The sequence below is a fragment of the Agrilus planipennis genome, unplaced genomic scaffold (assembly GCF_000699045.2).
Source record: "Agrilus planipennis isolate EAB-ADULT unplaced genomic scaffold, Apla_2.0 scaffold346, whole genome shotgun sequence".
Classification (NCBI taxonomy): Eukaryota; Metazoa; Arthropoda; class Insecta; order Coleoptera; family Buprestidae; genus Agrilus; species Agrilus planipennis.
Window position 1 is genome coordinate 175,949 of NW_020439031.1, and position 15,391 is coordinate 191,339.

General features: G+C 34.6%; 2 protein-coding genes across 3 annotated transcripts; both read right to left on the reverse strand.

Annotated features, from left to right (window-relative positions):
- Window positions 1-240: 240 nt before the first annotated feature.
- LOC108742693 (nipped-B-like protein A) lies at window positions 241-9,083 on the reverse strand. Of its 2 annotated transcripts, none has more exons than XM_025976552.1 (12): window positions 8,975-9,083; window positions 8,294-8,579; window positions 7,913-8,031; window positions 5,050-7,856; window positions 4,464-4,988; window positions 3,748-4,404; window positions 3,424-3,688; window positions 2,859-3,361; window positions 2,427-2,803; window positions 2,193-2,367; window positions 1,953-2,126; window positions 241-1,525 (listed from the first exon to the last, which is right to left on the reverse strand). In XM_025976552.1, the coding sequence occupies exons 2-12, from the start codon at window positions 8,524-8,526 to the stop codon at window positions 1,331-1,333; spliced, it is 6,030 nt and encodes a 2,009-aa protein (XP_025832337.1). In that variant the 5' UTR covers window positions 8,527-8,579; window positions 8,975-9,083; the 3' UTR covers window positions 241-1,330. The 2 variants fall into 2 exon arrangements, with proteins under 2 accessions (XP_025832337.1, XP_025832338.1); XM_025976553.1 differs by having other exon boundaries at window positions 8,944-9,083.
- A 1,144-nt stretch (window positions 9,084-10,227) lies between these two features.
- LOC112903941 (nipped-B-like protein A) lies at window positions 10,228-15,324 on the reverse strand. The gene is made up of 6 exons (XM_025976569.1): window positions 14,921-15,324; window positions 14,240-14,525; window positions 13,859-13,977; window positions 10,996-13,802; window positions 10,410-10,934; window positions 10,228-10,350 (listed from the first exon to the last, which is right to left on the reverse strand). The coding sequence occupies exons 2-6, from the start codon at window positions 14,470-14,472 to the stop codon at window positions 10,228-10,230; spliced, it is 3,807 nt and encodes a 1,268-aa protein (XP_025832354.1). The 5' UTR covers window positions 14,473-14,525; window positions 14,921-15,324.
- Window positions 15,325-15,391: the final 67 nt, after the last annotated feature.

Genomic DNA, 15,391 nt, shown 5'->3' on the forward strand with positions numbered 1-15,391 from the left:
CTGAAGCACTTTTTGTATTAATTAATAATATAATGAATAACGAAAGAATATCTCTCAAGCAGAGAAATGAAAAATAAAATCACAATTAATTCATAAATTTCAATTTTGTCTGCGCATTATTTTGTGTACTACCTTATATGTTTAAGACAAACATATGAACTTCCAGAACTTCATAATTTATAAAATAATTATTTTGTCGCGCAGATATGAAATTAAAATAAAAATAAACAATAAAAATGATACAGGCAATAGCCATTTCTAAATAAATTATAGTTTCAGAAAATAAAAGCTAAATTGCTGTAAAATTATTATAATGTTTATGTATTACTAGGAACATACATTATGAGAGACTTAATTTTTGCTTCGTATGAAATTTAAATAATTTTTTAAATATAGAAACAATTAAAAAATATAATCACATCAAAATAAAAATTGCTTGTAGAATAATAATACAATGTAGGTAAATCAATCAATTTTCACAGGTTATTTAAAGTAACCTCATGATCATGAGAATTTCATGTAAGAGAAAAATTGTTGTTAATTTACAGGATGCGATGTATACAATATATAATTCACAGTTTTGTTTTTACGCAAAAGTGCATTCCGCTGTTTATAATGTACATAATTTTTCTTATGTTTCATTTCAAAAGTAGCAACACTCTTAATCGTAATCAATTATGATGGGAGCATTTTCCTAAACAGTTAACTTTAAATAACGATTTGTATAAAAATAACACTGATATTCACAATTTGCGGCCTTGAATTTTCGAGAAAAAAAAATGAATTACTAGAATATGTAAACGGAAAGCTGTTTTCTATAAGTGAGTTTCCCATTATTGTTGTTTTTTTTTTGTTTTTTTAATGCAAAGCATATCATAATAATGCTAAAGCAAATTAATGTGTAACATAAAATTTAATCGTCATTAAGAAAAAAAAACTATAACAATACTTCCTGTATAATACAAATAATAAATATGTCTCATGTAGAATAAAATAAGAAAAAGACAGGAAGTATAGTAAATATGTGTATAGATAAATAAAATAAAAACGTTTTAGAGAACTTCACTTATAGGAAATAACGAATTATACCTTTTTAACACCGAAGAAACCATAACACAAAATAAAATCTCTAAATTATAAACAAATTAATGCAATGATTTCTTCATAATGAAACGGTTTTTGTTGATGAAATGTAAATGAATTACTGAAATTTAATCCTGACGGATGATTTTTAATTTACAAAAACTGACGAAATTAATCTTAATTATAAAAATTCTTAATTTTTAGCCGATATTATTACAATTATGCTATGATCACTGTACACCACTGGCTAGGCCATGAAGTCCGGATCACTATAGTCATTTTCACTTTCATCACCTGATGAGCTCATTAGTTTCCGTCTTCGCTTTTTTTGTTTATGTTTTTTATTCTTGTCCATTTTATGAGTTCGCGGGGTTCGTCTATTATCACTATCAAGTCTCCGATTTGAGATTATAAGTTTGGGCACTTTTGGTGGTGTTGTAGCCTATTTAATACAATAAATATCAAACGTGGCAATTTATCTTTTAATTGAGACTTGGTAGTGATTGACAAAAATGGTAAACTATATGTGCATTGAGACTTTCGAGCAAAAAAAAAAATAATTTTAAACACACTGTACAGTCCCAAGTACCAAAACGCAATAAAGTGAGGATAGCAAATTAATTGATTCAGTTAATCGTTTGTTAGACAATAATTAATAATTTCTGACTTCAATGTTAAAATTATTTTAATTCAACGTTGGTCAGGCCATATATAATTCCGACCAACAATAAAAAGATGAGCTATTTTGTTTTGACTTTTTGAAATTAAAATAGTACGATTCTGTTTTCAATTAAATACGTCAATTTAAAAATGTAAACAAGCCTACGAGGATAAGAAAAATGATTATGTTAATAAAATTTATTGTTTACCTTATAATTTGCTAACGTCACTTGGTCAGCTTCAGTAAGAATTGTGCTTTGCGTCGTAGGGTCCAAGGAGTTAACTGCAGGAGTCGGATTTCCCGAACTTAAAGCCATTAAGACTTTGTTGTTTTCGTCATCGTCAGGATCATCGGGGTCCAATTTTAGCATAAGCTGTTTGAACTATAAAAAAAGAAAGGAGCATACCTGGATATTACTAAAAAGAACGAAATAATTTATGATACTGACATCTAAGTACTGATTTATTAGATCTTTTCTTCCATCTTCATCTAAGCACTTGGTGGGAGTTCCTTCTTTCAGTTTATTTATTGTACTTTTAGGGTTGAAATGTGTGTTACTTCTGCGATTTGTAGCCTTTTCGTAAACCTTAGCCGGCTCTGATGGGGAGTATTGTTGAATTTTGCTGCAAAAACAATTATTATTATTTAAAAATAACGACAGACTTATTTCTATGTAACTTACCCATCACTGAGGCCATAGACATCTTTAAGATGTTGCTTAAGCATAAGAAGGAGAAGGCAACCTTGCGCAGCTGTAATGCATGCTTGAAGATGTGAAGCATCTTCAGGTACTCTTGCTAGGAGTGTGACCTCATCATCATCCTCTTCATCCAAAGCTGATATTAAATTGGTACTAGCGTCATTCTGCCCTTCTTCAATAACTTTTTGCTGAGCGTCAGTCATTATTAAACCTTCGCGAAACGATTGCAAAAGATTAGTGCCGGATACAGAGATCATTATGTCAATATGATGAATGATAAATAGGGGTTCGTCTTGAACCTGGTAGGGAAAGTATGCTAAATTATCAGCCAGGTACAACATATATGATAAAGTAGTATGCTGAAAAAGAAAATGTTAGTAGTTAGACATGGTTTTGATTGTATAAAATTCTTACCACTTGTTCATCAAATTGCTTTAAAATATTAAGAATTAAGGCACGTCTTTGTTGTCTAGAATTTCTAAGAATAGAATAGAGGTAACCGTTGAGTCCGGTGGGGTATTCTCCCTTTTCCTTTATCTTAAACCCACGTACGATTTTCTCCGCCTGTAAAATCTTTTGCAATTGATAAGATAATCTGATACCCAATGATGATTTAGTATGAATAAATCCAGGATATTTTTTCTCGATTTCTAGAAGTTGTTTGTCGGCACTGTGAGACACTACTTTTTCACAATCTGTACTCATACAAATTAAATAGGGAACTATTTGTACAGGATGCACCAAACCTTGCTGTAAAATTAATTGAATTACACGCAGAGCTGGCTGACGGACTTGTAAATTGGAATGTAAATAAGACTGCAAAATTTCTTTTAAATATAATTGAATCACTGTACTAGCCATTCCAGAAGATATGTCTCCCATCTCTTTCAAGTTTTCCTGCTTTGAACGTTTAGACCCTACAAAGTTTTTCTTATAACACTATGCACAATGACATAGCATTTAAATTAAATAAACTTACATTCCATATCTTGTTGAATCATTCTACGTTCTTCTTCTATCAAATACATTTCAATATTGACTAGAACTTCCGATTTCATTATAAGAGGTGCATCTTCTGAAGTAAGCATACGATGATAAAACGTTTTAAGCTCATTCTCCAGCATAAATTCGTAGTGTCTTATGCAAATAGATCCAATAGCATTTAGTGTATACGCTTGAAGATCTGTGTCTTCTTGTTGTAAAAAATACATTAGCGTTTGAAATACTTGATCTTTGATATCCGGCTGTAATAAGTAACTTCATGTTTAAAATAAGAACGAAGAAATAATAAATATTAACTTACAGGAAAATCTCCTATAACTTCAGGATCTTTGAAATCGAAATGTCTTAAAAGTAGACCAACTGTATACAGTGCTCTTCTAAAATATTGGCGATGTTTTACATTTTCTAAAATATAACCTGAATTCCCATTTTCAAAATATGTTTTGCAGACTTTCAAGCAATCATAGAACCTTTTAAAGCAATCTCTTATCAATTTGAAGTTTCTTGTAACGTTATTAACAACTGATCCAAGACAAGAAAGGCAACTTGCAACAACAGGCCTTCCATGATACAAAATTAGTTTCATAGAATCTTCTTCCAATTGGGCGAGGAAAGTTTCACTAGGATGCTCCATAAGTGGCACCACCAGTTCTAGCATTCTTGCCACGTTACTAACAATTTGGATGTCACCCTGTGACTGACACTTCAGGCTAAGATATGGCTGTAATGTACTTGCATGTTTGACCAAGAGTTGTGGCCTTATTTTTGCAAACAAATACAACGTAGTCATACAAGCTACTAGCCTTTGAGAAGATCCGCTACTGTTATGGGTCTCCTCGAGCCGAATGACATTTTCAATCAAACAATCGACTATCTGGGTACAAGCTAAAATTAACGTTCTCGATGGTTCTGTCGGAATTTTGGTAGAATCGTCTTTATCTTCTTTTGGTTTAAACAACTAAAATGTTATTAATTGAATGAAATAAAAAAATCATGAAATCAAGAAGCATTTCTTACACTAATCAGAAGCTGCTCAAACCATTCCAATCCAATGTCTTTAGCTGAAGCAACAACATCTGTAATATTCATTACTTTACGTAAAAGAGACGAATCCTTGGTGGGGGTAAACCACATGTTTTGAAATACTTCCATTACCAATTTTCTTATGCCCTCTTCATCATTAACTCTGCGTATCATTTTAACACAAATTTCCGGAATTTTTGGAAAATCCGGACATTCGATGCAAATGTCTTTTAAAATTTTGATGACACGCTTTCTAACGCTCACACCAGTATCCAAGATACGCGCAGAGAGCATTTCGTAATATTTCGATATCAACTCTGGGCGACTTAGAACAAATTTACCAACAAGATCAACTGCTGCTTCTCTAACAGAAGTGGCGTGGTCAAGAAAAGAATGGTTTACGCCCATTTGCATGTCATGTCTTCCCAAAACCGACGGGTCAGCTTCTACTATAGACGCGAGGCATTTCATCGCTTTTGTTCTAATTGCTATAGATGTTTCCTTCAGCACTATAAGAATCTGTAAAATATTAACATTTTTAAAGAATAGTATTAAGTGAAAACGATTGCACTTCACTTACAGCTTTAAGATATTGGTCAAAACTTTGAGAGAAGTATCTTTTCGAAGCAAGGTATTGAGCAATTAGCTCTGCGCTACTGTAATCAATATAAGTTTCGAAAACTTTTACACGATTACCGGAAGAAATTTTTTCTTGGAAGGGACGTATTTTGTTGATAAGGAACTTCTTTCTGTCTTCCAACATACGAAACTTTTCTGCATGTTCCTGATCAGTTGATATGTCTCTTGCTTCGTTATCTTCTGAATCAGAATTGTCAACGTCGTTTATTCCTTTCCTTGAACGAGATCTGTGGTTTTCTTTAGCGTTAGTTTTCTCAGAAACAACGCGGGATTTTTCGTTTGTTGCATCTTTATACCACTGAGCTATATAAAAATGTCTTGCGTGACGATGAGCTTCGTCAGTTTGACCACTCACAGCTAAAAAGTCAAGAAGTACACCCTGCAAAAAACGAAGTCTGTCCTCTTCGATGTCCAATTTTTCTTTCTTTTTCTTTAATAACGCCTCGTCACTATCTTTAGACTCTTCTAGCTTAATGTCTCTTATCATTTGATCTATTGTATCAACTTTACAGTTCGATACAATGCTGTCTCTACGAAGGCGGGCAGCTACAACACCTAAGTAGTCTAAACTAGCTACTCTTAGGGACATGTCGGTTCCTTTATTTGAAAAGTTTTTGACCAACATTTTTCCTAAAAGGCTAAGTAATAGTTCTGTGGCTGGCCACTCTGGTTTATTAACAGTTGCAAGCAAATCCTGGACAAAGTTTTCAAAGAGAGGTCTATAATCAATGTCTTCAGATTTGCTGCCACATTTACTTAGAAAAACCGCCAAGAAAGTTCCAGCCGTGGTCGTAGCCTTTTCATATTTATTACAAATCAATACGTCTTGGTCAACTGGGTGCGAATTTTCAGACTGTTTATCCGGTTTAGTAATGTTCTCTGGAAGCGCCACAACACACTGAATTAACTGTAGAACCAATGCCGTAAGCATTTGTATATGTTCGTCACCACTGAGCCTGTAAGTCCTAAGGCTACGCTTTGTACTCGGAAGACGAGCAATAGAGGCAAGAATATCGTCTAGTAGTAGCCTGCGATGTTTTTCGTAGCGCGTGAAAATAGTTGTCACTAACTTTAAACATGCTAATTGAAGTTCACTGACATTTTCCACGAAAAATGGTGACACGCCCATTGAAGACGCGTGAAGAACAGACGTATCTGTTAATACCTGAATACTGAGCAGTTCTGCTAACAAGTTAATTAGCTCTGACATTTTATTGTACAAAACCAGTATACTTTTTTCTGACACCTGGGCATTTTTCTTTCTACGACCGTCCTTTTTCTTATTGTCCAGCCTGTAGGTGGAATCAAAAGAAGGAAAAATCGTGTTATGCAATTGGTATTTAATATACAGCACCACCCTGTCTATGACATCCTCTAAATACACCCTTTTGGGCATATTTGATGAAGTCATGAGATAAAGAGAAACTAAACAAGCATCGGCAGCTCCCATGACCCTGTCCATGGTTGTTTCCATCCATAATTGACGAATACTTTCATTATCTTCATCAGTTATGGGAGAAACGCGGTCACCGCCCCTTATGTTTAATTCCATTACATTTAACAGTCTTACCAATTTATCAGTTGGAATCATTTCTGTAGCACCTAAATTTTTCAATTTAGCTGCTTCAGTAACAAGTTCTTTCATTGTCACTCTGTTAAGAAGATATTCATCTTGGACAATGCCATCTTCAGAAATTTCCGGACAATCTATATCCTCCTGATTTTTTAACACATGTTCTATTGATTTGTTAAATCGGTGGTAAGTATTTGTCTCCATAAGCTCTTCAGTAGAAAGTTTCTCGAGAACTGGGACAAATTTCTTCTCCACCCTTCTTAGTTTTGGTTTTACCATGATCGGTTCCGGTTTTTCTTCCTTTATCACGGTTTTTCTTCTTTTTGTGCTGCCCACAAGTGCAGAAAATTCGTCGGGAATGTAATCAGCGTCTTCGTCTGCGCCCGCGGCACGCCTTTTTAATTTTGAGTTTTTTTTTTGACTACCTTCACTTTCAGGATCTTCAAGTTCCTGCTTAGGCACAATTCCTAATTCTTTAGCCAAATCAGGTCTGCACTCTGCAAATTTTGATATGCTAATTTGCATAAGCATCTGATCATCCTCTGATATTCGGTCCAGTTTTACAACAGGCTGTTTTATTGTAATAGGTGTTGGGGTGGGTGTTGTATTAGGTGTTGTTTGACTGCTAGATGTTGTTTGTTTTATGTGATTTGTTTGAGCTGATGCAGGTGTAAGCGGTGTCGGTGTTGTTTGCGTTTCTTCATCCTGAATTACTATTTCTATTGGTTCCTTAGTAATTGTAGTGCGCCTTAGCTGTCGAAGTTGTTCTGTTGTGGAAGACTCCCTTTTTGGTTGAGATTGCTCTGATTGTGATACTTGGCTCTGAGTAATTGTTTGGGTAGTTGCCTGTGCTGTAATAACGGACGGTCTCGAAGGCATCTGCTGCTGTTGTGACTGGGTTGATAGTTCACCTATTTGGGATACATCAGTGGCAGGTAAAAATAAATCAGACGGCAATGTTTCACTTCCACTATAAGTTTGAGTGTCTTTTGAGTGTTTTTCCTCATTATTCGTTTGTTGTTCTTTATTAACGGTTAAAACCTCTTGTTTGAATGAACAAGTACTTGGTGTAACCTCTTGTTTGAATGAAGTAGAACAAGTACTTGGTGTTTCTGGTTTCTCTTGTTTTATTTCTTTTTTTACAAAAACCGAGTGATCCTGACCAACTTGAGAACCTACGAGTAATCAGTTGAAAATTAAAATGTTTATACAAATAAATATATATACCTACCAGTAACAGAAGTAAAAAGACTCGGGTTTGCAGTTAATACTGCCTTTAAAAGTTCAGGAGCATTTTCTTGTTGTTCAATTTGCTGCTGTTCCAAACCTGCATAAATATCTTTCACCTCTCTAAAAAGTAATGTAAAAAGTTATTTCATTTAGTTATTCCATTTACAAAACAATAAAAGTATCAAAACTCATTAAGTAAATAAACACTACACCTTGTAACATAATAATAAAGTAAACAATAAAGCAAAAAAGATACAATTCTGAAAGCTAGCTGCAACAAGATATGTATGACTGAATTTTTGCTATTAAAGGGTATTCTAAATAACTACTACATTTATATTTAAATATAAAATGTTAAAAACCATTTTTAAATGCAACTCACATGTAGTGTGAAGATGTTTGGGATAAAGACTGAACCAACTGAGGTATAAGAACTTCATCTTTAGTTCCCAGCAAATTTTGGGCTTCTTCCGCAACCCTTGGATGAAAGAGTAATGACTTGTTACTCAATGTTTGTGGAAGAGGTGTGGGAAGTGGCATTTCTGGCAGCAGTTCAGTTAAACTGGCCACTCCTGCAAGTGTGGTGATGGGAACACTCGGTATTTCCCGCTCCATATCCACGGACAAGCTCTGAGCTCACCCGAACATCATGTATAGTAATACCATATCTACAATAAAGCATGTTAAGTTTTCATTAAGGTGGTTAAAGCTTAGTGCTTTGGATATTGTTAAATGTTTTTGTATATCTGACGTCTTCGTTATCAACACCGAAAATAAACACAACCTAACCTCCACTTGTAAACTCAAAATATAAACATTTATAAACGCAATGTAAGGATAATTGGTGGCGCGAAATCTTCTCACACAGCAACACTAAAAGAAGACATGCACATAAAACACTTTGTTGTGAATTTACTCGAGTAACTGTCAACTTATTTCGGACATCTGACGTAACGAAGAAGTTGAAAACTTTTTAAAATAGGTTAACTAGTTTTTTCACAATTAACTGTTTTTCAAATAGTACCTTCTTACATTTTCATTCAGAATTTGTAAATCTTGTTACCTGGTCGATGCATTTTTGAAGGTAAATGTATTTGTTTTTGCCTCGGATGCTTCTTATTTGGTTCCATCCGAGTATGATAAAGCTTACAGAGGTATATTATCAAGTATTTGATGCCTAAAACAAATTCATTGNAGATACCTATTAGATCTCAATTATTCGTTATATCTCCTAAAACTCACAAAAAGGGCAACATTTGAAACCACAAATTTATTGCCTCACTTTTTATATACCTGCCAGTTTATACCAGGTAAACATATTTAAATATTTTATGTTTTGGTATAGATACCGAAACAGGCTTCACTTATTAGTCATACCTTGTAAAACACAAAAAATCCCTTCATCAGAATTACCTTCATATACCTGCCAGTTGCTATAAGTTAATACATCTGAATATTGTATTAATCCACTAAATAAATAGATTTACAAAAAACCTTATTGGTGTCTAAACATTTTATATATTGGTATTTTTCTAGATTCTGTTGTGTGTTGACGACACCATTTTAAAATAGTGTTTCAAAAATACCTAACTTTTGATTCCATATATACCTTTTCCAATAGCATTCTACTAATCCTCTCCCAAGTTAACTTCCTCCTTTTTTGCTTTTAAATATCCACTGGTATCTCCCACCATATAAAAAGCGAAATCTACATGTAGTACAACTATTCGATGTGTACGTACATATATGTATCTCTTATATTATAAATGTATGTATACCATAATGATATAATACCTGTTCTATATACGATAGAGTAGTTAGTTCCTTCAGGTCGAGAGAGAGCATATTATTGTGATTGATCTACCGGTAATGCGGTTTTAGAGATCGAAGCTCTGGCCTTGCTAGCGGTATTCGGTCTTGGCAAAGGCATGGTAAATAATGAGTCCCAACGACTTGCCGCAGGGGTCTTGCGAGACTTCAACCCCTAGGGGGTGTATTCATTTCCAATCACCACTGGATACTACTTGAATCAGTTTTAATTTCTCTACGAGAAATATATTGTCTTATGACACTTTGGTGGGTTCAAACCACTACAAGCATTTATCATATTATAATTATGAAGTTCGCGTTTGGTTCTCGACTTTCGTTATACGAACAAAATAATTTCGTATTGGTAGATTTTTAATTAATTCGGACTATTGCGCAGTCGTAACCTCATATACCAAAAAATTATATACACCACACCATTTGTTGTATAATTTAACTGATCTACCCTTTTTACTAAAGTATTGATTACTATTATATCAGAAATAATCGTTATTTAAAAGGGGACATTAATAAAAAAATATAATATNTCTGGGTACAAGCTAAAATTAACGTTCTCGATGGTTCTGTCGGAATTTTGGTAGAATCGTCTTTATCTTCTTTTGGTTTAAACAACTAAAATGTTATTAATTGAATGAAATAAAAAAATCATGAAATCAAGAAGCATTTCTTACACTAATCAGAAGCTGCTCAAACCATTCCAATCCAATGTCTTTAGCTGAAGCAACAACATCTGTAATATTCATTACTTTACGTAAAAGAGACGAATCCTTGGTGGGGGTAAACCACATGTTTTGAAATACTTCCATTACCAATTTTCTTATGCCCTCTTCATCATTAACTCTGCGTATCATTTTAACACAAATTTCCGGAATTTTTGGAAAATCCGGACATTCGATGCAAATGTCTTTTAAAATTTTGATGACACGCTTTCTAACGCTCACACCAGTATCCAAGATACGCGCAGAGAGCATTTCGTAATATTTCGATATCAACTCTGGGCGACTTAGAACAAATTTACCAACAAGATCAACTGCTGCTTCTCTAACAGAAGTGGCGTGGTCAAGAAAAGAATGGTTTACGCCCATTTGCATGTCATGTCTTCCCAAAACCGACGGGTCAGCTTCTACTATAGACGCGAGGCATTTCATCGCTTTTGTTCTAATTGCTATAGATGTTTCCTTCAGCACTATAAGAATCTGTAAAATATTAACATTTTTAAAGAATAGTATTAAGTGAAAACGATTGCACTTCACTTACAGCTTTAAGATATTGGTCAAAACTTTGAGAGAAGTATCTTTTCGAAGCAAGGTATTGAGCAATTAGCTCTGCGCTACTGTAATCAATATAAGTTTCGAAAACTTTTACACGATTACCGGAAGAAATTTTTTCTTGGAAGGGACGTATTTTGTTGATAAGGAACTTCTTTCTGTCTTCCAACATACGAAACTTTTCTGCATGTTCCTGATCAGTTGATATGTCTCTTGCTTCGTTATCTTCTGAATCAGAATTGTCAACGTCGTTTATTCCTTTCCTTGAACGAGATCTGTGGTTTTCTTTAGCGTTAGTTTTCTCAGAAACAACGCGGGATTTTTCGTTTGTTGCATCTTTATACCACTGAGCTATATAAAAATGTCTTGCGTGACGATGAGCTTCGTCAGTTTGACCACTCACAGCTAAAAAGTCAAGAAGTACACCCTGCAAAAAACGAAGTCTGTCCTCTTCGATGTCCAATTTTTCTTTCTTTTTCTTTAATAACGCCTCGTCACTATCTTTAGACTCTTCTAGCTTAATGTCTCTTATCATTTGATCTATTGTATCAACTTTACAGTTCGATACAATGCTGTCTCTACGAAGGCGGGCAGCTACAACACCTAAGTAGTCTAAACTAGCTACTCTTAGGGACATGTCGGTTCCTTTATTTGAAAAGTTTTTGACCAACATTTTTCCTAAAAGGCTAAGTAATAGTTCTGTGGCTGGCCACTCTGGTTTATTAACAGTTGCAAGCAAATCCTGGACAAAGTTTTCAAAGAGAGGTCTATAATCAATGTCTTCAGATTTGCTGCCACATTTACTTAGAAAAACCGCCAAGAAAGTTCCAGCCGTGGTCGTAGCCTTTTCATATTTATTACAAATCAATACGTCTTGGTCAACTGGGTGCGAATTTTCAGACTGTTTATCCGGTTTAGTAATGTTCTCTGGAAGCGCCACAACACACTGAATTAACTGTAGAACCAATGCCGTAAGCATTTGTATATGTTCGTCACCACTGAGCCTGTAAGTCCTAAGGCTACGCTTTGTACTCGGAAGACGAGCAATAGAGGCAAGAATATCGTCTAGTAGTAGCCTGCGATGTTTTTCGTAGCGCGTGAAAATAGTTGTCACTAACTTTAAACATGCTAATTGAAGTTCACTGACATTTTCCACGAAAAATGGTGACACGCCCATTGAAGACGCGTGAAGAACAGACGTATCTGTTAATACCTGAATACTGAGCAGTTCTGCTAACAAGTTAATTAGCTCTGACATTTTATTGTACAAAACCAGTATACTTTTTTCTGACACCTGGGCATTTTTCTTTCTACGACCGTCCTTTTTCTTATTGTCCAGCCTGTAGGTGGAATCAAAAGAAGGAAAAATCGTGTTATGCAATTGGTATTTAATATACAGCACCACCCTGTCTATGACATCCTCTAAATACACCCTTTTGGGCATATTTGATGAAGTCATGAGATAAAGAGAAACTAAACAAGCATCGGCAGCTCCCATGACCCTGTCCATGGTTGTTTCCATCCATAATTGACGAATACTTTCATTATCTTCATCAGTTATGGGAGAAACGCGGTCACCGCCCCTTATGTTTAATTCCATTACATTTAACAGTCTTACCAATTTATCAGTTGGAATCATTTCTGTAGCACCTAAATTTTTCAATTTAGCTGCTTCAGTAACAAGTTCTTTCATTGTCACTCTGTTAAGAAGATATTCATCTTGGACAATGCCATCTTCAGAAATTTCCGGACAATCTATATCCTCCTGATTTTTTAACACATGTTCTATTGATTTGTTAAATCGGTGGTAAGTATTTGTCTCCATAAGCTCTTCAGTAGAAAGTTTCTCGAGAACTGGGACAAATTTCTTCTCCACCCTTCTTAGTTTTGGTTTTACCATGATCGGTTCCGGTTTTTCTTCCTTTATCACGGTTTTTCTTCTTTTTGTGCTGCCCACAAGTGCAGAAAATTCGTCGGGAATGTAATCAGCGTCTTCGTCTGCGCCCGCGGCACGCCTTTTTAATTTTGAGTTTTTTTTTTGACTACCTTCACTTTCAGGATCTTCAAGTTCCTGCTTAGGCACAATTCCTAATTCTTTAGCCAAATCAGGTCTGCACTCTGCAAATTTTGATATGCTAATTTGCATAAGCATCTGATCATCCTCTGATATTCGGTCCAGTTTTACAACAGGCTGTTTTATTGTAATAGGTGTTGGGGTGGGTGTTGTATTAGGTGTTGTTTGACTGCTAGATGTTGTTTGTTTTATGTGATTTGTTTGAGCTGATGCAGGTGTAAGCGGTGTCGGTGTTGTTTGCGTTTCTTCATCCTGAATTACTATTTCTATTGGTTCCTTAGTAATTGTAGTGCGCCTTAGCTGTCGAAGTTGTTCTGTTGTGGAAGACTCCCTTTTTGGTTGAGATTGCTCTGATTGTGATACTTGGCTCTGAGTAATTGTTTGGGTAGTTGCCTGTGCTGTAATAACGGACGGTCTCGAAGGCATCTGCTGCTGTTGTGACTGGGTTGATAGTTCACCTATTTGGGATACATCAGTGGCAGGTAAAAATAAATCAGACGGCAATGTTTCACTTCCACTATAAGTTTGAGTGTCTTTTGAGTGTTTTTCCTCATTATTCGTTTGTTGTTCTTTATTAACGGTTAAAACCTCTTGTTTGAATGAACAAGTACTTGGTGTAACCTCTTGTTTGAATGAAGTAGAACAAGTACTTGGTGTTTCTGGTTTCTCTTGTTTTATTTCTTTTTTTACAAAAACCGAGTGATCCTGACCAACTTGAGAACCTACGAGTAATCAGTTGAAAATTAAAATGTTTATACAAATAAATATATATACCTACCAGTAACAGAAGTAAAAAGACTCGGGTTTGCAGTTAATACTGCCTTTAAAAGTTCAGGAGCATTTTCTTGTTGTTCAATTTGCTGCTGTTCCAAACCTGCATAAATATCTTTCACCTCTCTAAAAAGTAATGTAAAAAGTTATTTCATTTAGTTATTCCATTTACAAAACAATAAAAGTATCAAAACTCATTAAGTAAATAAACACTACACCTTGTAACATAATAATAAAGTAAACAATAAAGCAAAAAAGATACAATTCTGAAAGCTAGCTGCAACAAGATATGTATGACTGAATTTTTGCTATTAAAGGGTATTCTAAATAACTACTACATTTATATTTAAATATAAAATGTTAAAAACCATTTTTAAATGCAACTCACATGTAGTGTGAAGATGTTTGGGATAAAGACTGAACCAACTGAGGTATAAGAACTTCATCTTTAGTTCCCAGCAAATTTTGGGCTTCTTCCGCAACCCTTGGATGAAAGAGTAATGACTTGTTACTCAATGTTTGTGGAAGAGGTGTGGGAAGTGGCATTTCTGGCAGCAGTTCAGTTAAACTGGCCACTCCTGCAAGTGTGGTGATGGGAACACTCGGTATTTCCCGCTCCATATCCACGGACAAGCTCTGAGCTCACCCGAACATCATGTATAGTAATACCATATCTACAATAAAGCATGTTAAGTTTTCATTAAGGTGGTTAAAGCTTAGTGCTTTGGATATTGTTAAATGTTTTTGTATATCTGACGTCTTCGTTATCAACACCGAAAATAAACACAACCTAACCTCCACTTGTAAACTCAAAATATAAACATTTATAAACGCAATGTAAGGATAATTGGTGGCGCGAAATCTTCTCACACAGCAACACTAAAAGAAGACATGCACATAAAACACTTTGTTGTGAATTTACTCGAGTAACTGTCAACTTATTTCGGACATCTGACGTAACGAAGAAGTTGAAAACTTTTTAAAATAGGTTAACTAGTTTTTTCACAATTAACTGTTTTTCAAATAGTACCTTCTTACATTTTCATTCAGAATTTGTAAATCTTGTTACCTGGTCGATGCATTTTTGAAGGTAAATGTATTTGTTTTTGCCTCGGATGCTTCTTATTTGGTTCCATCCGAGTATGATAAAGCTTACAGAGGTATATTATCAAGTATTTGATGCCTTAAACAAATTCATTGTTGCACTTATTATAAAAACTGTTCACTTCTTACACACTCATCGCAATATTTACAATAAAATCCAATTTAATGGCGACGTTCAAAACAGTTGATGGGAGGCAAACTCCAGTTAGCTGTTGCAGTGCTTATTCTGTTTAATTTCCGCCATTTTCCTAAGATGTCGACATTCGTTATATAGCGGGTAATATAAATTTGAAGGGACCTTATTTTGAAAAACACAAAATATATAATTTAATATATCAGTTTGAACGTATAAAAGCCTGTAATGCGAAATATAATTGTTAAATTGTTAGGTATTGTTTAATTTTATTTTAATATTATTATTTAATATTTGAATAAA

What these genes read in the sequence shown, in the direction of transcription:
- LOC108742693 (XM_025976552.1), bottom strand. Translation starts at nt 8,526, where the DNA reads ATGGAGCGGGAAATACCGAGTGTTCCCATCACCACACTTGCAGGAGTG. An exon ending in TTGAGCAGCTTCTGATTAGT is followed by an intron (nt 4,405 to 4,463) that starts GTAAGAAATGCT and finishes ATAACATTTTAG; the next exon opens with TTGTTTAAACCAAAAGAAGA. An exon ending in TAATAAATCAGTACTTAGAT is followed by an intron (nt 2,127 to 2,192) that starts GTCAGTATCATA and finishes CTTTTTTTATAG; the next exon opens with TTCAAACAGCTTATGCTAAA.